Source organism: Carassius gibelio, chromosome B11, assembly GCF_023724105.1.
Source record: "Carassius gibelio isolate Cgi1373 ecotype wild population from Czech Republic chromosome B11, carGib1.2-hapl.c, whole genome shotgun sequence".
In the NCBI taxonomy this organism is placed as follows: Eukaryota; Metazoa; Chordata; class Actinopteri; order Cypriniformes; family Cyprinidae; genus Carassius; species Carassius gibelio.
In genome coordinates, this window is record NC_068406.1 from 714,048 (window position 1) to 737,604 (window position 23,557).

The window sequence follows — 23,557 nt, forward strand, 5'->3', positions numbered from 1 at the left end:
AGACCAGATACACTCGACGTTCAGCTGTGTGCCCAAGAGGACTAATTCAAAATGTGGCTCGGAGTTCCCCCACTATCTAAAACCAACATAATTAACTAAGCTTCCCCCTAGTCTTCATGTGGTTAGTTGTGGTGGGTATTTACGCACTAGAGACCGCTGGATCAGTAAAGCGACTGGTGAACCAGCAACTCCCCTGAAACCACGGACATGCTCCCAAGGAAAGCTTTTGCCACGCTCACCATAACACTACCCCCCAACAGCTCAATCAAGGGGAATGTTGCTACAACGTACCAGGGAAAACTCCGCACCACCCCACAAAATTACACACAAGCAAAATGGAAAACGTCAACTGAATCAGATGATCACCGTACGAACCACCGGCAAACAACAAGTGCTTATTAAAGCCAAACTTCAGGTAAGAGACCGTACACACAACTAGAATGTAGCTTACCTACAAAGTTATCTTCAAGTGCGTGTCCTTCCTGTTAATCCAAACAAAAGTTTACCAGTCCCGCACCAAACAATCGCGGTACCAACGGAAAAAAATCACGAACGGACGAGCCCCCAATTTGTCATAACCCGACTCAAAGGCCATGACAAATGCGAAGAGGGCACAAAGAATTGCCAAAAATAAACATATTTATAATAACAACTTAAACAATAAACTAACAATTAACAATATATAGTGTGTTAGTCAGTAGTATCAGTGGTGTAAATGTGGATGAGTGGCTAGAGTAACGTTTTGGAGTTGAGAAGCAGTAACAAAACAAAATATAACAAAACAAAGGTGTGGTGCTGCTGCTAGCAGGAGTGGAACCGAATCAGAGCCCCCACAAAATCCAAATAGCCAGAGTATTTATCCTTCCCACAGAGTCTAGCATAGGTGTTCCCAATCTGGCTCTAGTTGAGGTACTGTCAATCTGGATTACGGGCACTGATACCTTCAAGGACAAAAGGAGACTGTAAACTGCCCAACACCACACAGTTAAAGACCTAACCATGCCTGAACGTCACACATACCAATCAATACCTACAAAAAAGACTCTTGGAGCAAAATTCTAATCCCAACAGGAAGTAAATTATTTTTAATATTATGAGCAAATATTGTGTAATTTTTGTCATTTCCATGCGTTGTATTTTAACGAACTCCTCCTAGAGATTTATTCAGATCAACACCAAGTTCGATGTCTCGCCATGTGAATAAAAGATGTGGCAGAATGGCTCGATAGTGCCACCTATACACTTTCAACAGAGTGCACCTCGAGCTATGTTTCACATACTTGTACAAAAATCGGTACACACATATAACACACCAATACCTACGAAAAAGTCTCTTGGTACGAAATCTGAATCCCAACAGGAAGTCGGTTATTTAGAATTTTCTCTGCAAAATTGGTTTGGTTTTTGCCATTTTCAGGGGTTGTACTTTAACAAACTCCTCCTAGAGATTTATTCAGATCAACAACAAACTTGGTCAGTGTAATCTAAAGGCCTTTGTGATGTTAAATTGCGAAGATCTTGAGGTTTCGTTAAAGGACGTGTCCATGGCGGCCTGACAAATTTCAATGTTTCGCAATGAAAAAGGAAGTTGCTGTAACTCAGACATACAATCTGCCCCAAACACATTTTAGATAAGACTTCTGCCCTTAACAGATCTACATGCCCATTTTCAGTTATACTTATAGCGCTAACTGCTGGCAACAGGAAGTGACATGTTTTACGCTGCGACAAACTACTCCTAGAATTTTTTTGACATTAATGTCTTTTTTGTGGTCAGTCTAATCTAAAGGCCTGTGCAATGTAAAATTGTGGAGATCTTGAGTTTTTGTTTAAGGACGTGTCCATGGCACCATGACAAAATTTGATGTCTCGCCACAGCAAGAGAAGTTGTTGTAACTCAGGTATAAAATTTTGGATCTTCCCCAAACTTCGCATGTTCGATAAAAGTCCTGGCCTGAACACATCTGAAGGCCAATAATCCATTATAATGATAGCGCCACCTGCTGGCAACAGGAAGATTGGCACATATATGGAATATAGTTTGATATATTTCAATTATATTTATGACTTTAAATGCATATTTTTCATCGTTCACCTTTTTACTAAAGCCACTCGCTGCCGGTGAGCCCGGGTGCGTGGGCCCGTTCAATGCTGCTTGCAGTTTTAATTTGTAATTGAGTTTACATGGATGCATTACTGACAATGAGTTATGAAAAAAGTGTTTTATTGAGACTGATCATCCTATTCTGGTCATTAACAACAACAATAGTAATAATAGCAATACCAATGATACTAACTAAAATTGTAACTGATGCTCATATGCCACTGAATGATACAGGCATGTCTTTAAAGGGGGGATACAATGGTGTTTCATGTATTCAGAGTTGTTCACAGTGTTAAAGAGATGGATTCTCATGCTAAACATGGCCAAAGTAAAAAAAAAAATTGGGACGAATGATGGAGAATTTCTATGCCGAAAATCTTACTTCCAGGTTTGTACAAATTGCAGCTGTTTTCTTTTTTTTTTTTTTTTTTTTGGATCTAATGATGTAGACCAGTGGTTCCCAACCTTTTTCAACTCGCGGCCCACACAACCAAACATATATGTTTGTGCGGCCCACTGCAAAAAAAATAAATAAATAACTGACCCCGCTATTGTTGGGTTAATAATTTAGCACTCAGAATCTGAAACATATTTCCAAAAGAAAACCAATTAGAGCTTTATGAAAAAGTTGTTACTTCTCTAGAACAGACATTAGTCAAAATAATCACTATAGTAAAGGTGTAACAACATTTATAGACTTATGGCAAAAAAAATAATAAAATGTAAATATATACAGTATGTCTGTGCGGTACCAGAAGCAGCAGAGAGAGCGCCTTATTGTAATGCGAAAGCACATTAAAATAATGTACGAGCGCAAATCTCTCCACTCGCACGCAGATTTCCAACCAGACATGATTGCTCATATACACGCTGCTCTCACCCGGAGAGAGTGTGCACACTTTGTGACGGCTCGTAAGAGAGGAGGAAGCAATTGCAGGTAATTAGAATGGTAGTTTATTGATGGTAGAAAATACAGCGAAACTGAAGGATGAATGCACAATCCAGGATGTGGGCAATGGTGACGGAAGGTCTACAGTGGCGTGAGAAGTGCTGGATGGTGAAGTCGGTGGTGACGGTGTGGACGGTCAATGGATGAAACCAGGAAGTGACCGGAACACTCACACGAAGACGACAACACGAACACAATCCAGAACAATAACACGGGAGACGGTAATCCAACAGGGAGACTGCAACATGAGTGAGGATCTGACAACAGACAGAGAGCGAGGTGAGTATATGTAGCTGAGGGGTGATGAGGATCAGCTGGAGCGAGACAATCAACACCCAGGTGACCACAATCAACTAAACGAGCACATGGAGACAACGTAAGTACTAAAACAACCACAAAACATGACACGGAGGAAACACTGGATTTCCTACCGTGACAGTACCCTCTCCCCTAGGACGTCACCTGACGTTCCAAGCCTGCTTTACCTGTAGATTGTAATCATCTATAAGGTGGTGATCCAATATGTCCCGAGCAGGAACCCAGCTTCTCTCCTCCGGACCGTAACCCTCCCAATCCACCAAGTACTGAAATCCGCGTCCCCTCCGTCTAGAGTCCAGAATACGATTAACCGAATAGGTGGTTTCCCCATTAACGAGACGAGGCGGGGGGGGGGGGGGGGGGGGAACCGGGGCAGGCGGATTAAGACGGGAAGAAATCACCGATTTAATTTTGGACACATGGAACACGGGATGAATCCTCCTGTACGCCGGAGGAAGGCTAAGACGCACGGTTACCGGATTAATAATTTTGGTAATAGAAAACGGGCCAATACATTTGGGAGCAAGTTTGTTAGAAACGGAACGCATAGGAATATTCTGGGTAGAAAGCCACACTCTTTGACCGACGACGTAACGGGGAGGCTTCGACCGGTGGCGATCGGCCTTAGCCTTGGTGCGCGACCTAGCCTGGAGCAGAGCTCTGCGAGCTCTGGTCCAGGTGCGGTGACACCTCTGGACTAGTGCGTGTGCGGAGGGGACCGAAACCTCGGATTCCGTACTGACAAAATTAGGTGGTTGGTACCCTAAACTACACTTAAATGGAGACATGCCCGTAGATGACACTGGCAAAGAATTGTGTGCGTACTCCACAATTGAGAGTTGCTGACACCAGGACGAAGGATTATTGGAAGCCAAACATCGCAAAACCCTTTCGACATCCTGATTGGCTCGCTCGGTTTGACCATTGCTCTGGGGATGGAACCCGGACGAAAGACTAACAGTCGCTCCTAACAATTTACAGAATTCTCGCCAAAATCTGGACACAAATTGGGGACCCCTGTCAGAAACCACGTCTGTCGGAAGGCCATGTATACGGAAGACGTGGTCAATGACAGCTACCGCTGTTTCCTTGGCTGATGGCAATTTGGGCAAGGGAATGAAATGAGTCGTCTTCGAGAACCGGTCCACTACGGTTAAAATCACCGTATTGCCCTTAGAGGGCGGGAGGGCGGTAATGAAATCTAGCGAGATGTGGGACCAGGGTCTCGAAGGGACAGACAGCGGTAAGAGTAACCCCTCTGGAGGTCGATTGGAAGTCTTCCCAATAGCGCAAACCGAACAAGCCAAGACGAAGTCGTGGACGTCACGAGCCATACCAGGCCACCAAAATTGTTGCATGACTAGAAACCTAGTTCTACTAACCCCTGGGTGACAAGCAACACTGGAACAATGACCCCACTGGAGAACGTCTGACCGTAACCCCTCCGGCACAAACAATCGGTTCGGTGGGCAACGAGCCGGGGGCGTTACCCCTTCTAAGGCAGTCAAAACCTTCGATTCGACCTCCCATCTGAGCGCGGAGATAATGATGGTCCCCGGTAAAATGGGCTCGGGAGTAGCAGTACGATCGGAACGCTCAAAAAGACGGGATAAAGCATCGGGTTTGATGTTTTTGGAACCCGGCCGGTAAGAAAGTGTAAAATCGAAACGACCGAAAAATAATGCCCACCGAGCCTGCCTGGAGTTAAGTCTTTTGGCGGTTCTAATGTATTCAAGATTCTTATGGTCCGTCCATACAATGAAGGGTACACCCGACCCTTCAAGCCAGTGACGCCATTCTTCCAGTGCAAGTTTGACTGCCAACAACTCTCGATTACCAATGTCATAATTAACCTCCGCAGGGGATAAACGGTGAGAATAATACGCGCAAGGATGAACCTTTTCGTCTGAGGATGCGCGCTGGGACAACACTGCTCCTACCCCCACCTCTGACGCGTCGACCTCCACTATGAATTGACGTGAGCGATCAGGGGTGACGAGAATGGGAGCCGAAACAAAGCAGCTCTTCAGTTTGGTAAACGCAGCCTCGGCTGCGTCTGACCACCTGAACGTCAATCTAGGGGAGGTCAAAGCGGTCAGAGGCGCGGCTAGTTGGCTGAAATTGCGAATGAAACGCCGGTAAAAATTGGCGAACCCCAGAAATCTCTGCAGGGCCTTGCGAGACTCTGGGGATGGCCAATCTGCCACAGCCTTAACCTTATCAGGGTCCATGCGAACACCCTCAGTCGAAATGATGTGTCCTAGAAAAGAAACAGACTGTGCATGAAAAACGCATTTCTCCGCCTTGACAAACAACCCATTCTCTAGCAACCGCAGAAGCACTCGTCGTACGTGTTGCACGTGTTCCTGGAGAGACGAAGAAAAAATCAATATGTCATCCAGGTAAACATATATAAATAGATCGACCATGTCTCGTAACACGTCATTAACGAGTGCTTGAAAGACTGCCGGCGAGTTGGTTAGCCCGAAGGGCATGACGCAATACTCAAAATGGCCTCTAGGGGTGTTAAAAGCAGTCTTCCACTCATCCCCCTCCCTGATGCGGACCAAATGATAAGCATTACGTAAGTCCAATTTAGTGAAAACAGACGCTCCCTGCAACCTCTCAAAAGCTGAAGACATAAGCGGTAAAGGATAGGTATTCTTTACCGTTATGTTGTTCAACCCTCGGTAGTCAATGCAAGGTCGCAAGGATCCGTCCTTCTTTCCCACAAAAAAGAACCCCGCCCCCGCTGGAGAAGAGGAAGGGCGGATGAACCACGTTGCTAGAGAACTGGATATATATTTCTCCATGGCCGCCGTCTCTGGAATAGACAAGGAATATAACTTGCCCTTAGGCGGAGAAGTACCTGGCAATAACTCTATCGCACAGTCATAGGGACGATGAGGAGGAAGAGAATCAGCCCGAGACTTACTGAACACCTCCCTCAGGTCGTGGTACTCCGCGGGCACGTTAGCCAAATCCACTGCCTCCCCCTGAAACACAGACTCAGAAACATTAACACCAGCAGACAAAAGACAAGACAAATGACATTCCTCGCTCCAGCTAACCACAGATCCGAGAAGCCAATCGATCCTTGGGTTGTGTTTCTGGAGCCAGGTGTGACCGAGAACAATGGGGGATAGAGGTGAGTCCGTGATGAAGAATGACATCTCTTCCGTATGGTTGCCAGCTGTGATGAGCGAAACCGGTAGAGTGGTCTGTGTGATGATCGGCAGTTTGTGTCCGTTGAGTGCAAAAGGTGCAATGGGGTGTGTGAGGGAGGTGAGAGGAATGTTGAGCTTCCTGGCGAATTTGCAGTCCATGAAACTGCCCTCGGCCCCAGAATCCACCAAAGCGTGAAGATTAAGTGCGTGGGTAGACCACCGTAGACTCACCGGAAGGAGTGTCGATGTAGATGAGGTCTTCTTGGCAGAGATCCCACCCGATAGTAGCCTCGGTTTTACTATCGGGCTTGGTCTTTTACTGGACAGCGCTGGATGTGATGTTCTTGGCTGCCACAGTATAAACACAGTCCCAGGGATCTCCGCCTGATCCTCTCCTCCCGGGAGAGCCGAGCTCGCCCCACCTGCATGGGTTCAGAATCTCCAGGTGGGCTGACCGCAACTTCTGAGCGCTGACGCTGAGCCTCCGGTCTGGTCGCGAGAACAACTCTCCCCCTCGGCTTGGTCGAGTCGGTTGTCTATCCTGATGGTGAAGTCAATAAGACCATTGAGAGAAGTGGGGAGTTCAGCGGCGCGGATCTCCTGTTGGATGCGGTCAGCCAACCCATGCAGGAAGTGATCCCACTGCGCCTCTTCGTTCCACTTACACTCCGCCGCCAGGGTGCGGAACTCGATGGCATAGTCGGATACGGACCTCTCTTCCTGGCGTAGATCCGTGAGAAGTCTAGCCGCCTCCCTCCCGGCGACGGAGCGGTCGAAGACTCGTCTCATCTCCACCGAAAGGGTGTGGAACGATGCACAGCATCTGTCCTGGTTCTCCCACACCGCCGTTCCCCAGAGGGCAGCCCTCTCCGTCAGTAGGGACAAGACGAAAGCCACCTTCATCTCCTCGGTGGTGAACGTGCGGGGCTGTAAGGCGAAGTGTAGAGAACAATGTGACAGAAATGATCGACAAAAGTTTGGCTCACCCGCATATTTCTCAGGAATGGGGAGGCGTGGTTCGGGCTGGGAAATCCCTCCGGAGACGATCGGCGGTGTGGGTGGCGTGGGAGGCGCAGCGGGTGGCGGTTGTTGTTGCTGTTGAGCCTGTAGAGCGAGCTCGGACACCTTCGTCACCATTGCTTGGAAGGCTCGACCCATCTCATCTATCGCCTTGTCTTGGCGCTCCATACGATCAACGACTCTCTGCAGAATGTCCTCTAGATGAGATGGGGAGCGATTGCCTGCTGCTTCCATGATGGTCAGATCCTACTGTGACGGCTCGTAAGAGAGGAGGAAGCAATTGCAGGTAATTAGAATGGTAGTTTATTGATGGTAGAAAATACAGCGAAACTGAAGGATGAATGCACAATCCAGGATGTGGGCAATGGTGACGGAAGGTCTACAGTGGCGTGAGAAGTGCTGGATGGTGAAGTCGGTGGTGACGGTGTGGACGGTCAATGGATGAAACCAGGAAGTGACCGGAACACTCACACGAAGACGACAACACGAACACAATCCAGAACAATAACACGGGAGACGGTAATCCAACAGGGAGACTGCAACATGAGTGAGGATCTGACAACAGACAGAGAGCGAGGTGAGTATATGTAGCTGAGGGGTGATGAGGATCAGCTGGAGCGAGACAATCAACACCCAGGTGACCACAATCAACTAAACGAGCACATGGAGACAACGTAAGTACAAAAACAACCACAAAACATGACACGGAGGAAACACTGGATTTCCTACCGTGACACACTTAAAACGTGCCTTTTACCGCGTGCAGTGTGAACGCTCTGATCCGTCAACATGGGCTCAGAAAAAAGGCGCATAACATACAGTGTGTGAACCTGGAGTTACGCAGGAGAACCTGTTCTGTTCTCGCTAGGCGCTGCATTCTGATTGGATCGGATAGCATACTGCAGGAGGTCAGGGCCGTGGAAAATCGTGCTATAAACCGATTTAGTAGGCAGTGGCCCACAGGTTGAAAACCACTGATCTAGATGATGGTGGAACTTCTTATATGAGCATTTCTCCCAGAAAAGTGCACCCAGGCACATGTCGACCAGAGGAGAGCGAGACCACACCCATAAAACTGCTTCATCTGGAAATCGTTGGCAGTGTTGCATAGGATTTGTTTGAGAATGTTTCCAAATAAGTGTGTTTTTGGATGTGAGGGAAAGTTTATTGTTTTCAGCTTCCCAAAGAACCCTGCGTTACATGAACAGTGGATGCAGTTTGTTTTTCCGGGGCAGCTACGGAGTGTAGCAAGTTTGTGTGTTCTTGTCATTTCAGCGACAGCACGCCTCCAGGAGCTTGGCTTTTTCCAATGAGAATCGGAAAGCTGTATTTTTCTTTTATAAATATGATAAAACTAAAGACTTTTTGGAGATATGAAGGATGCAGTACTACTCGATAGGTACTCAAGATTATCATGACTAAGGTTTTAACATACAAACTTTGTATGTTAAATACCCTTTAAAAGGTTAAAATGAATTTTACACAGACAATCTTTAAAAACAGAGTGAAACCTAATCTATGTCATCCCTGTTACCCGCGTCAAAACCTTTTACTCTACAAAGTAACAGGTTTGACAATCTCAAACTAAATTGCTAATTGCTGGCTTATAGTCATGTTCACAACGAATCAATGCTTTGATTCGATGAACCTGATTCGACTACCAATCTAACAGTTGAATATTCGCGGGGTGATATTATGCCATTTTGACTACATGGGGGGGCTTTCCCTGATTTCACATAGAACTACTGGTTTTCTCCCAATAAGTTAATATACAGCTTATTATGATAAAGCTGTAAGAATTTGAAAAGAAAGAAGCTTCAAATTAATATTTTAAAGTGCGTGAATAAATTCAACCATCCCTATAATTTATGTTTCACTTTCCATAATCCGTGACCGACAGAGGAGCATCTTGGCTGCAGGGATTTAAAACTTTACCAAGACTCAAACTGACACAGGCAGAGACTGGATTTTTTCAAACAGGTGGTTTCAAAACATTTCAGCCTGTGTATATATATCGTGGATATATTATTTACCTGATATAAGATGCATTTGGTTTTAAGTCAAGCGCTTCATTTTAGTACTACAGTGATATCTCTTCAGCGCACACCGAGAGCAGGTCAAACTACAATGCAGAATATTAATAACTATGACTGGGACTGTTATATACATACTATTATAATGAGAAGACCATTATACTAAAATGCTATGAATTTTTTTATTTTAGCTGCCATGTTTCTGCACATTGTTTCATAAGGAACACGTCCACTAAAGGAGTTCGCATTCAGAGCTACCCAGATATGTTTATGTGCATTTTTGCAAAAATAGCCTATACGTCTTAATATTAACGTTATGTTGTGTAAATAACGAAGCATATTCTATATGAAATCATGAGTTAAATCCCATTGATTAAAAGCTTACTATCAAATGCGTCACTCTGCTGGTCATCTTCAGCGTACGCAGCTCAAAACAGAAACGCAGAACATTAACTGCTAACGTTTTAGGCTAACGTTATAATGATATCACTATTGTAAAAAAAAATAATAATAAGAAAAACCTTGTTAATTGTTATGGTTTTGCCGACGTTAAGTTGCGACGTTAGCTATCTGTTCATCAAAACATAAAACATTATTTACCCATTTTATATCTGCAAGGTGTTCATTAAACATTTTCCCTGTGTGTTAATATCAGTAAATATGTCAGTCGAATGTCTGACTTGACTCTTGTTAATGTATTTTCCCCCGCCCCCAAACATATGATTCGACTATTTGCAAGATTCAAAAACTCAGATTAGACTATGCAAATCCTTAGTCGGAGACACCCCTAATTTATTTATAGAGGTATATGATGTCACACTTGTCTTTGTGTGAAGACATTGCACAGCACAAATATGTGAATGAGTGTTCTGAAGTGAAGTAAACTTCAACCGATTTCCCCTGCTCAGGGGTATCTGGAGCAGTCTCCGCCATTCTTTCAAATCGACTCTCTGTCAAGAGACCCACCTTCCTCTGACTCTGATTGGCCATGAACCTGAAGTATTACCCAATCAGTGGCCGAATAGGACGAGACTTCACAGAGTACCGGTGGGATGATCTGCATGAGATGCTGCATTGAAGACAACGCCGACAATATACGGGACAAACCCCGTACCGAATTGATTCAAAACAGGATGCGGTATTGACACTAATGTCTTTTAAACAGCTGTTTTATATTTGAATTAAACTAGTTTATAATTTATTTATAAATTGATTTTTGTAGACAGTTGAGCTGCTTATCGCTAAAGTTACCTTTATTTATAAAGGTACTGCTTTATTTATTCAACTGAATGAACACCAATTGGCAAATGAACTAATTGGAGCTAAGTAATGACACTGTAATGTAAATATAACAAAACAAACCTCTTTCCTAAAGCATATCCTGTGTCTTGTTTATTCCAGCTGTCCAGTGTATTGCAGCATCTCCAGTGGAAGATCCTAGCTAGCTGAACTTTGCATTATAAAAACACCATTTTTCTATTTAATATTGTAAAGTTGACACAATTGACACAATCTGTATTGTTAAAAGGGCTAAATAAATAAAGGTGACTTGAATACTGTTGTTTATGTCTTAGTTCTGTCCCACATGCAGAATGTTAGGATTCTTCAGAAGCTTTTATTCTAACTTTGATACTAAGGAAATGTGCTACACTACTACCTTCAGTAAATTATTTTCCCTACAGTAACTTTGGTCATGCTCACTTAATTTATGTATTAGAGAAATGTAATATTTTGACAAGGAATAACAGGAATTACAGGTTAATTTATAATAATAATAATAATAATAATGATACTTTATATTTTTTGTAACTTGATGCTTTTCTATACCTTCTTAAGGTTTTGAGGGACTAATCTGTTATGACTTATTATTATGATATCCCATGTTTCCTGCAGTCCAACAATAGTCCACCAAAATTTTAATGGTTGTTTTTTAAAGATTCCTCATAATGATTGTAGCGACATGGTCACCACTGAACAAGATATGTGCAACTACAATAAACTCCTAGAATAACTGTGTGTATTGTGAAAGACTGAAAGTAGTGGAAAGCTACAGTATCGAGTTTGGCCAAAATGCAGACAGTTTTGATACAGCAAAAAGCTAAGTAGAGGAAAACAACAGTGTTCTAACCTCCATCTAGACTGCGAGAAAGAAGGTATCTCTTGCTAGTGGACCGTTCAATGTGGGGAGCGGGCCGATCGATGAGAGTGCTGGCCTGCCGTGTCTGGGCCTGGGTCCTTCCACTGTATCTGAACTTTGAACCCATCACCAGAAAGCCCTTTGGTGGTGGCTCAGGAGACACTAGCCTAAAACAGACCAATACAGGAAAATTTTATTGGTTTACGGATATTAACGTCATTATTAATCTGCATCAGAAGGTTCAGAAAAGACAACCCCCTGTATTAATAAAAAGCTACACAGTGGTTTATAGGTAATTGTCAAATGAACCCACCACCATGTTTCTATGGTATTCTGGTCTTATAATAAAATACCTAGAGCAATTGAGGATATGCCAAGAGTGGCATTCTAAGATTCCTTATCAATCTTAATCATTCATAAACTTTCTCATGTATAAAAAAAGGCAGTATGACTATCAAGACATAGCCACAGACTATGTTCTCAATTGATGCCATTTACATTTCAAGCTAAATTCATAGGACAATGTTGACCCAAGGTTCGTCACTAAGAAATGAAAAGTAAAATTAATGACTGCCCCATTAACATGAACATGACTAAAGCATTCATAAAAACATTATATAAATCAAATTAGTCCAGCTAGTTTACCTGAAAAAGGTGTGGTGTTCAATGCAGACCTTCCATAGCCTCTTGGCGGCTCTGTGATTAGAAAGCTTGAAGCCAATGGTGCTCTCAAATTGCTCATACTGTGTAAAGGAAGGGGATGGACAAATCAGTTAGTTCCCTATCACTGTCTGGTCACTTTTGTCTGGTATATGTTGAGACAAAGTAAAAAAAAAAAAAAACATTGGTGTCAGGACTCTGTGTCTGGTTGAGCACACAGATTGGGGTAATTCTCCTTTGCTGTATGCTCTCCTGCCCCTTTTGTGTTGGAGTGTAGGATATGGATCTTGACACTTCTGTCTGCATTCATGTAATTTTTGGTGTGAACACTTGGCTTCTGTCATTTTTGTTTCTATTAACTATATCAAGTCAAGTCAAGTCTGGTTTATTGTCAATTTCCACATGCAAAGTACATACATACAGAGAATCGAAACTGGGTTACTCTCAGACCCTGGTGCATACAGATAACATTAACATTAAAGCACAAAACATCTAGATCAAATATAATATGTAGATACAACTATACAATAAAGGAATGTAAAAAAAGACATATAATAAAATTAAAATTAAAGTTAAATAAAGCAGCGCAAGGCAAATGGCAGATAGAGTGCAAATCAATGGAGTGAACTCAATGGAGTGAACAACAGTGCAGATAAAATATTTTTAGTGCAAAAAGAAGCTTATTCAGTCTGATTAAAGTGACAAAGGGCTCAATAACAGTTATTTTTTTAACTGACTGATGAGGTAGTGGAATGACATCAGTTCCATGCTGAATGAGGTAGTGACTGGTGCATGCCATCATTGGTTTCTCCCAAGGTTTTTTTCTCCATTCTGTCACCGATGGAGTTTCGGTTCCTTGCCGCTGTCGCCTCTGGCTTGCTTAGTTGGGGTCACTTCATCTACAGCGATATCGTTGACTTGATTGCACAGACACTATTTAAACTGAACAGAGATGACAACTGAATTCAATGATGAACTGCCTTTAACTATCATTTTGCATTATTGAGACACTGTTTTCCAAATGAATGTTGTTCAGTGCTTTGACGCAATGTATTTTGTTTAAAGCACTATATAAATAAAGGTGATTGATTGATTGATTGATCATATATTAATGGGGGGGGGGGGGGGGGTCTGGGGATGTGGGATCTGGGGGGGGGGGGGTGGTTTCATAGTTCAGTGGTGCCTGGAGCAGAAGGGGGGGGGGGGGGTCTGGGGATGTGGGATCTGGGGGGGGGGGGGTGGGTTCATAGTTCAGTGGTGCCTGGGGCAGAAGAGGGGAGGGGGGACAAGTTCGGGAGTGAGTTCAGCTTCCTGACAGCCTGGTGGATGAAGCTGTCCTTCAGTCTGCTGGTCCTGGCCTGGAGACTCCGCAGTCTCCTCCCTGATGGTAGCAGACTGAAGAAGCTGTGTGACGGGTGGGTGGGATCACCTGTGATGCAGAGGGCTTTGCATCACAGACGGTTTCTGTAAATGTCCTGAAGGGAGGGGAGAGAGACACCAATGATCTTCTTAGCTGCTCTCACTATGCATTGCATAGTCTTTCGACAGGACACGTTGCAGGCACCATACCACACAGTGATGCATCTCGACAGGATGCTCTCGATGGTGCCTCTGTAGAAAGTGTACATGATGGGGGGTAGGGCTCTTGCTCTCCTCAGTTTGCGGAGGAAGTAGAGACTCTGTTGTGATTTCTTGGCCAGTACTGCAGTGTTTTTAGTCCAGGAGAGGTCCACTGTGATGTGCATACCCAGGAACTTGGTGCTGCTCACTCTCTCCACAGTCACACCGTTAATGGTCAGAGGAACGTGCTGAGTGTGTGCTCTCATGAAGTCTACAACAATCTCCTTCATCTTCTCCACATTCAAAGAGAGATTGTTGTCACTGCACCACTTGTCATCTGCAAACTTAATAAAGAAGTTGGAGTTGTGTGACGGTGTGCAGTCATGGGTCAGCAGACTGAAGAGGAGGGGGCTCAACACACATCCTTGGGGGGCCCCAGTGTTCAGTGTGATAGTGCTGGATGTGTTTGTAAATGATTGTGTTGAATGCTGAACTGAAGTCTATGAACAGCATTCTGACATATGTGTCCTTTTTGTCCAGATGTGTGAGTGCTGAGTGGAGGGTAGTGGAGATGGCATCATCGGTTGATCGGTTGGACCGATATGCAAACTGGAAGGGGTCCAGGGAGGGGGGGATGGCAGACTTGATGTGGTGCATGACTAGCCATTCAAAGCACTTCATGAGGATGGGGGTAAGTGAAACAGGATGGTAGTCATTGAAGCAGGATGGAGATGGCTTCTTTGGAACTGGAATGATGGTGGTAGTTTTGAAACATGTGGGAACAACAGCCTGACTCAGTGAGATGTTGAAAATGTCTTTGAAGACATCAGTGAGTTCTGCTGCACAGTCTCTCAGTACACACCCAGGGATGTTGTCAGGACCTGGAGCTTTGCATGCATTGATCCTGCTGAAGAATCTCCTCTCACTGTCTGGTGACATCACCTGGACGCCGGGAGGAGGTGGAGTCTTCTGTGCAGTGGTGCTGTTTTGTTGCTCAAAGCGAGCAAAGAAGATCTTCAGCTCGTTCAGCATAGAGATGTTGTTGTCACAGGTCCGTGGTGGGGGCTTGTAATCCGTAATGGTCTGTATCCCCTGCCACAGGTTCCTAGTGTCTCTGCTGTCGCTGAATTGATGAGCTATCCTCCTGGAGTGCTGTCTCTTAGCCTCTCATATGTCGCGGGACAGGTTGGCCCCGGCTGTTCTCAGGCCCACCTCATCTCCAGCTCTGAAGGCAGTGTTCTGTGTCTTCAGGAGTCTGTAGACCTCCCCTGTCATCCATGGCTTCTGGTTGGAGCGGACAGTGATAGTTTTTGTGACCATTACATCATCAATACACTTGTTGATGTAGGCAGTGACAGTCTCTGAGTACTCCTGGAGGTCAGTGATGTTATTGCATGTGGCAGCCTGCTTAAACATGTCCCAGTCATTTGTGTTGAAGCTGTCTTCAAGAACCTCTGATGATCCTTCTGGCCACACTTTAATCTGTTTTTGAACTGGTTTGGTGACTTTAATGAGCGGTCTGTATGCAGGCATTAGCATGACAGTGATGTGGTCTGAGGCTCCAAGGTGGGGGAGGGGGAGGGCTTTGTAAGCTCCTCTCTGTGTGGTGTAAACAAAGTACAAAATGTTATTACCTCGTCTTAGAATGTTAATGTGTTGGTGTATTTTTGGAAACACACTCTTTAGGTCAGCATGGTTGAAATCCCCAGCTATGTTGAGAAAAGCATCTGGGTGTGCTGTCTGCTGCTCACTGATGTGCTGGTACAGTTCATTTAGTGCGTTGGTCCTGTTACTGATGATGTTGAACGGGGGAATGTACACCGAAATGAGCAGCATAGCAGTATATTCCCTCAGCAGATAGAACGGCCGAAACTTAATAATCATAAAATATGCTCTTCTATCTCATGTCTTGTCCCTGCCCTCTTGTTAATAAGTTAATTTGTCCCACCTGCACCAAATATTATTTTTATTTGCTGCCCTATTTAACCTCCCTTTTTTCTGTGTGAGTGTGACGAGTCAGCTGCCTCCTCCCTGATTATCATCGGCACCCTGTCCTAAATCGCCCCGCTTCACCAGGAGAGAGGCGTGAGAGAGGAGGGGCGCTGGATGAGCCAGGGCTGGCGGCGTGTGATGGGGCATACCTGACGTAAATGGAGACTCATCACCGCCACGGTTAAAAAGCCCAACACGCCAGGAAGGGTGCGTTGAGGGATTCCCGTGCCATCAGAGACGTGAGCTGCCGGACCCGTGGTCCGGACGAGAGCTGCACCCGTTCACAACACCGACAGGCCAGGATGCCGGGCTGTCCATCTCCTGCAAGCACCGCGACCAACGAGAAGGATGCGCCCCGGACCGTAGAGGGAAAGCGCGTTCGGCGGCCAGACTCCACCTCTTACATGGACCCTTCCTCCATGAAAACTTCCTGACCCACACGAACCCCGCAGCACAACAAGGACACCAGATCCCGTTTGTTTTGGACACTCTCTTCTTTGGCCACTTTTATTCCCTCTTTAACGTTATTTTCTGTTAATAAAAGCCTCTCCGAGGCCTGACCCCATGCCCACTGTGTCTGTCGTTGGCTCCTCCCACCACAGTGAGTTATTGTATAACTGTGAGTGCCTTATGTTGGGCAGACACTGAACAATTTTAGCCCCAATCCCATAGTGTGCATTATGAAAGAAGCACACTAAATATCTGAAACTGTTGGCGACTTTGAGTCCTGCAGTGTAAACGGGATTTGGCTGAAGATTAAATTGGTGATGACCAATTTTTCCTCCATTTGTTTAATTTTTTTTTTCTTGCTGAGCAAAACTTTTCTCTATTAGGAGGACATTTCGAAGACAATGTATGAAGACAACCTACATGAACCCCTGAGCCACTTTTATATATTATATAAAAATATTATAAACGTCCATAAAAACATGAAATAGGCTCACTCCAGTGAACTGTAATCTGCACTGTGAGTTTTTTAAACTTATTGCAGGGTTAAGTGCAGAAAATGCATTAATGGTCCTTCCATGTGTATAGGGGAGAGCTCAGCACAATCCAATATGTTTTTAGAAAAGCATAAAAAGCAAAGCATAACTATCTAAAACTAACTTTGGAGATTGAATTAATTGTGAAATAGGTAAAAAAAATAAAAAATAAACAGATGCGTATCATTAAAAAAAAAAAATCGGGATGACAAATTTACTTTAGTCAGAAATATACCTTTGCAATGGTTAAATAAATGTTCAGCAATTTCTTTAAAATATTTTTGAACTTTTGCACATCTATATTACAATGAAGTGAGCAAGTTTTTTTCTAATTAATAATGCGGACCGATTGAACCTTTTAATAATGATGTTGCTCTAAAACCCTAGAGGAACAAGAAGGTTAAATCTTCCCCCCATACCCTCTTTGGACATGTCTCTAGTGCTCAAAGCACTACAGCAGGGCCCATTTGCAGTCAGTTGAGCTCATGTTTCTATTTCAATGAAAACTCTGCTCCCTTCTGAGGGTAGGGAACCTGATCGCATTTTTAGTCCATGATTCATGCCTAGAGTTTGGGCCTGCTGACTCCCAGGTAATCCTGAGGACCTGGTCAAGTATGTGCCCAAGGTAATTTGTTATTTTCACATAAACTTGCAGGTATTTTACTAGTTGAACTATCTTGTTAAACTAAAATGTGTGAAAGGTAATGAAACGTACTGTAATATACATTCAAATATGTAGGCGACTTTTTATTACATATAGGCTATTTTTATATCACATAATAAAGATGCCATTTTATATATATATAGACTGGTGAGTGGCGCAGGTGTCACTCGTTATTAATCTCCCTCCACTGGCCTCGCTCCATTCCTACGGCTCTTGGCCCTGCCCATCTCATCACAACAGGTTTAGCTGATTTCAGTTTCTGCCTGTAGGCGAGTAGAAAGGCTTACAGTTAACAAATATCTGAACAGCACATCTTCTTTAACACTGTTACATCTGTACACTGCCTCTCATTGATTGTAAAATCATGTCCCGCCACCGTGCAATTTCCCAATTGTTTCTGTGTTGCGATTTGCCCTGAACAGCTGAAAGCTGGGTAGATGGTACTCGTTTTCACTGTCTGAAAAGGCGTTGTTCAGCCAGGTTCCCATGAAACACAGAGCAGCAGCATTTGAAAAATACTTATTTGTCCGGAGAGAGCAGAAGGAGTTTGTTCGTTTTGTTGGGTAGAAAGTGGAGATTCGCCAGATGGATGCTAGGTAACAGTGTTCAAAATCTGCGCTGCCTGAGCTTCATGAGTGTGCCAGCTAAATATTGTGTAGTGTGTACTGACGAATATCCAGTCATTCATCTATGGTGAAACTGATTGCAGGGACAAAAACATAAAAACAACTGTGGATAATGCCACAGAGGCTGCCATGCCAAGGGCCATCTTGTACACTTTGTAAACTTCAGCTAAAGAGATAATTACTGAGCCAGTTATATCAGGGACCTGCAGGAGTTGGGTTCAATAGTAAAATGGTTAGGCTGGGAGTAAGAGCCAAACCAACCATTAGACTATATTGCATTATATTGCAGGAAATGAAAGTGAAAGTCATGACATTTCCCATACTCGGAATTGGTGCTCTGCATTTAACTCATCCAAGTGCACACACACAGCAGTGAGAAGTGAACACACCGTGAACACACACCCGGAGCAGTGGGCAGCTATAGATCCAGCACCCGGGGAGCAACTGGAGGTACAGTGCCTTGCTTACTTCCTTCCTCATTTACGTAATCCGTTACGTCATACATTCAGACATAATTAATCATTATTCTATTACTTCACCCCCTTTTCAATCTATTGTTTACCTTATAACAAACAAATGCTTTATTGTTACTTCAAGCATACACGTAACATTTAGGCAAAACATTTCCTTCTATATGTAGTGAGTGGTTCTCTGGTCTGAGCTGTTCTCATTTCTTGGCAGGACTGGAACGACAAGACTTTAAGCTTAATTTGGGACGATATACTGGGCCACCACATCAATGTGTTTGCTCTTTCCTGGCATTTGCTCAGACCCTGATGACCATCGTGTTTGCGATCTATGATCTCCACCCTCAGTTTTTCAGGTATGATCATTTTGTTGCCCCTTGTGACAATTCCTTCTAGAGTGGAAAGTTCATTTCTCATGGGTAAAAAGTCTCTGGCCATCGGATGCACCCTGACTATTTGTTCAGGCCAACCTTGGTTTCAGGCCAACCAACTGAATATATGTGATTACCTTTTGTGCAGGGTTTCATCTTCAATAGTGCTAGACCTGATGATTTCCATCCTTTGCTTTGAAATTGGCATGTTGTCAATAATGGCCGCCACATAGAACTCAACATCTGAGTGGGTGTCACTACAGTCCTGTATATCGTCTGAGGGGCTCCTGGACAGAGCATCGGCCACTATGAGAGTTTTCCCGGCATATTGTGCATATTCTGCAGTAGGGTTGTATCTCATCAATCGCATCAGCAGCCTCTGGCAACGGAGTGGAACCAAGTCTAGGTCTTTGGCGTTTATTAGTGGCACCAATGGCTTGTGGTCACTGATCAGCTTGAACTCATTTAGACCATATAAGATGACATGAGGAGTCCTTTTATCCTGCAAAGCTGCTTGTTGGACTGGACCCCATGTCCATGTTGATTTGACTTTCAGCAAACGTAGAGTGGCCGTCCCACATCTGCTAAGTTAGGGATGTACTTTCCCAGGTAATTGATCATCCTGAGAACTCTTTTTAACCCCTGGGTGTTACCCCTTTTTCCGTCTCAAAAATATATCTAAATTATGGCCTATGCTCTCAATGTCAAATGCAGAAATGTTAATCCATGCATTTATGACTTCAAGGTTAGACTATTGTAATGCTTTATTGGGTGGTTGTTCTGCACGCTTGGTAAACAAACTACAGCTAGTCCAAAATGCAGCAGCAAGAGTTCTTACTAGAACCAGGAAGTATGACCATATTAGCCCGGTCCTTTCCACACTGCACTGGCTCCCTATCAAACATCGTATAGATTTTAAAATATTGCTTATTACTTATAAAGCCCTGAATGGTTTAGCACCTCAGTATTTGAATGAGTTCCTTTTACATTATACTCCTCTACGTCCGCTACGTTCTCAAAACTCAGGCAATTTGATAATACCTAGAATATCAAAATCAACTGCGGGCGGCAGATCCTTTTCCTATTTGGCGCCTAAACTCTGGAATAACCTACCTAACATTGTTCGGGAGGCAGACACACTCTTGCAGTTTAAATCTAGATTAAAGACCCATCTCTTTAACCTGGCATACACATAACATACTAATATGCTTTTAATATCCAAATCCGTTAAAGGATTTTTAGGCTGCATTAATTAGGTAAACTGGAACCGGAAACACTTCACATAACACCGTACTTTCTACATCATTAGAAGAATGGCATCTACGCTAATATTTGTCTGTTTCTGTCTTATTCCGAGGTCACCATAGCCACCAGATCCAGTCCGTATCCAGATCAGAGGGTCACTGCAGTTGCCCGGATCCAGTACGTATCCACACCAGATGGTGGATCAGCACCTAGAAAGGACCTCTACTGCCCTGAAAAACAGCGGAGACCAGGACAACTAGAGCCCAGATACAGATCCTCTGTAAAGACCTTGTCTCAGAGGAGCACCAGGACAAGACCACAGGAAACAGATGATTCTTCTGCACAATCTGACTTTGCTGCAGCCTGGAATTGAACTACTGGTTTCGTCTGGTCAGAGGAGAACTGGCCCCCCAACTGAGCCTGGTTTCTCCCAAGGTTTTTTTTCTCCATTCTGTCACCGATGGAGTTTCGGTTCCTTGCCGCTGTCGCCTCTGGCTTGTTTAGTTGGGGTCACTTCATCTACAGCGATATCATTGACTTGATTGCAAATAAATGCACAGACACTATTTAAACTGAACAGAGATGACATAGCTGAATTCAATGATGAACTGCCTTTAACTATCATTTTGCATTATTGAGACACTGTTTTCCAAATGAATGTTGTTCAGTGCTTTGACACAATGTATTTTGTTTAAAGCACTATATAAATAAAGGCGATTGATTGATTGATTGATTGATTGATTGATTGATCAGGTGGAGGCATTTTGTTATTAGCTGATACCTTGGCCGGGTCCGGCCGTACCCCATTCGCAATGATTTCATGGCCTCTTGCCTCATCCTACATTTCCCTGTGTTTAACCTCAGGCCATCTGATTGTAATCATTCCAGCACTAACTGTAGTCGTTGGTCATGCTTTGTCACATCCCTTCTGTGGATGAAATTGTCATCCATGTAAACGTTAACTCCTTCCAGGACTTCTAGAGTGTCCATCATTTTTCTTCGGAAGATTTCAGGAGCGCTGGAAATTCCAAAGAGAAAATGTTTGAAACAGTACCTGGTGAATGGAGTAATGAAGGTTGTCAGTCTTTGACTGTCTTTATCCAGTGGTATTTGCCATAACCCTGCTGTTCAGTTTAGCTGTGATCTGCTCTGGAGTAGGTAAAACAAACCTTTCTCTTTTGACAGCTTTATTTAACTTCCTGAGGTCGACACATATATGCACCTGTCCGGACTTTTTAGGAGCTGTCATCTGTTGCATGAGGATTTCAGCACTGGACAGTCAGATTTTTTGTGCATTCCTTTTTCACATCTGCCACATATTTTCTATCTTTCATTGTCTCTGGCTTGTTATTTGAACTTTGGCCCTGGAGCTTGTTGCTTCTAATGTGTGTGTATTTATGTGCTACCTCTTGAATAGTGTACGCAGCAGCTTCTCCTTGCGTGCTAATATGTGCTTTCACTTCCTCCGATTGGCGGGTTTCTTGCACTGTCATCTTGAGTGTGAGATTTGAAATTAGCTGCAACTTGCAGCTCCTTGTCCTGAATTCCGACCACTCTGATTCTGTCTCTAATGTGTTCCTCACAAGTGGCCCCAAACTCGCAATGCTCTGACAGTTCATAAAGGGAGTGGATCAACGCGCTGATAGAAGCATGCTCTTTCGTGTATTACGTTGCGCTTTGGTATGAAATACAAATCAAACTTGCCGAGCACCAGTTCGTATTTGTCTTCATGTCCCTCCTCCTTGAAGGTAAATGAGCTGAAAATATTCTGTGCTTCGCCTCCCAGGGCATAGATAAGGGTGCTTGTACACTGCCGTCCTCCTTATCCAGTTTAGTTGCCGTTCTGTAATGAGTAAACCGCTTTTTCCAGTCAGTCCATTCCACTGGTCTCTCGAAGCAAAAGCTTTCAGGTGGGTTAAAGTTCACCATCCCGACGATCGGCACTCTGACACCATATAATAAACCCTTTGTATATTGCAGAAGAATACAATGTAAAGTCTTAATTATGTTCTTTGAACTTTTACTGAAGCTATTGGTAAACTCTTTTACAACTATTCAGTAGCCACACTATACACACACTTTACTTCCTTCCTCATATAAAGTACAGACCAAAAGTTTGGACACACGTTCTCATTCAAAGAGTTTTCTTAATTTTCATGACTATGAAAATTGTTGATTCACACTCAAGGCATCAAAACTATGAATTAACTCATGTGAAATTATATATGGAATTATATACATAACAAAAAAGTGTGAAACAACAGAAAATATGTCATATTCTAGGTTCTTCAAAGTAGCCATGTCACGGTTCGTGAATGCACCGTCTCCAGCTGTAGTCAGGTTACGTCATGTTGATTGTTTCATGTGGGTGTGGTCGCTGATCACTGATCAGCGGCAGGTGCGGCTAGTTCCCACAGACTATTTAACACCCTGTCTTTCGTTTCCTGTTTGTCTGATCGTTGTTTGTAGATCCTGGTGTTTGATGTCGTGTTCGTGTTGTTCCTGCCTTGCCTTGTCGCCGTTCTGTTCGGATCCTGTCGTCACGCTTGGAATACACTCACCACTATTGGATTATCACCGCTGTCATCGTCGTTCAACGCACCCCACGTCTCAACTCACCAGTCTGTGCTGCCACCGTGGTTCCTGCGTTACTCTCCGACCTTTCATCATCATCATACTTCTAATAAACTTACTCGTACTTGCATTTGTCTCCTGTCCTCCATTAGCGCCGTTACAGAACGATCAGACCATCATGGAGGCAGCGAGTACTCAAGCTTCATCTCTGGAGGAATTTCTCAGCGCCAGTGTTCGGAGGATGGACTCCCAGGAGAGGACTCTTAACGACACTGGTCGCGCGGTCCAAGCCTTGGTAACGCAGGTGTCCGAGCTCACCCAGCAGTTCCATCTTCTTCGAGCGCCCACTGCGCCACCCACACCGCCCGCTCTCCCGGTACCACCAGTGACCACCTCCCAGCCGGAACCGCGTCTTCCTATCCCGGAAGCATACTCGGGTGAGCCCAGCTTTTGTAGAGCATTCCTAACCCGCTGTGATATGCATTTTGCCCTGCAACCCAGGACATTCGCCAACGAGAGGGCGAAAGTGGCCTTTGTGCTCACCTTACTCTCTGGGAGGGCGGCACTATGGGGGACGGCGGTGTGGGAGAACCAGGACCCATGCTGCGACTCGTTCCTGGCGCTCTCCGAGGAGATGAGGCGGGTCTTCGATCGGGCCGTCGCAGGACGGGAGGCGGCCAGGAGGCT

At 44.3% G+C, this 23,557-nt stretch overlaps 1 protein-coding gene across 6 annotated transcripts in view; it reads right to left on the reverse strand.

Moving 5' to 3' along the window:
- LOC127967982 (band 4.1-like protein 1) overlaps positions 1–23,557 on the reverse strand; it is a 363,306-nt gene that overhangs the window by 100,169 nt on the left and 239,580 nt on the right. For all 6 annotated transcript variants that reach the window (XM_052568756.1, XM_052568757.1, XM_052568755.1 and 3 more), the window contains 2 exons: positions 12,374–12,471; positions 11,720–11,895 (listed from right to left, as the gene is read on the reverse strand). In XM_052568756.1, the coding sequence (XP_052424716.1) occupies positions 11,720–11,895; positions 12,374–12,471 (274 nt within the window). The remainder of the gene's footprint in view (positions 1–11,719; positions 11,896–12,373; positions 12,472–23,557) is intronic.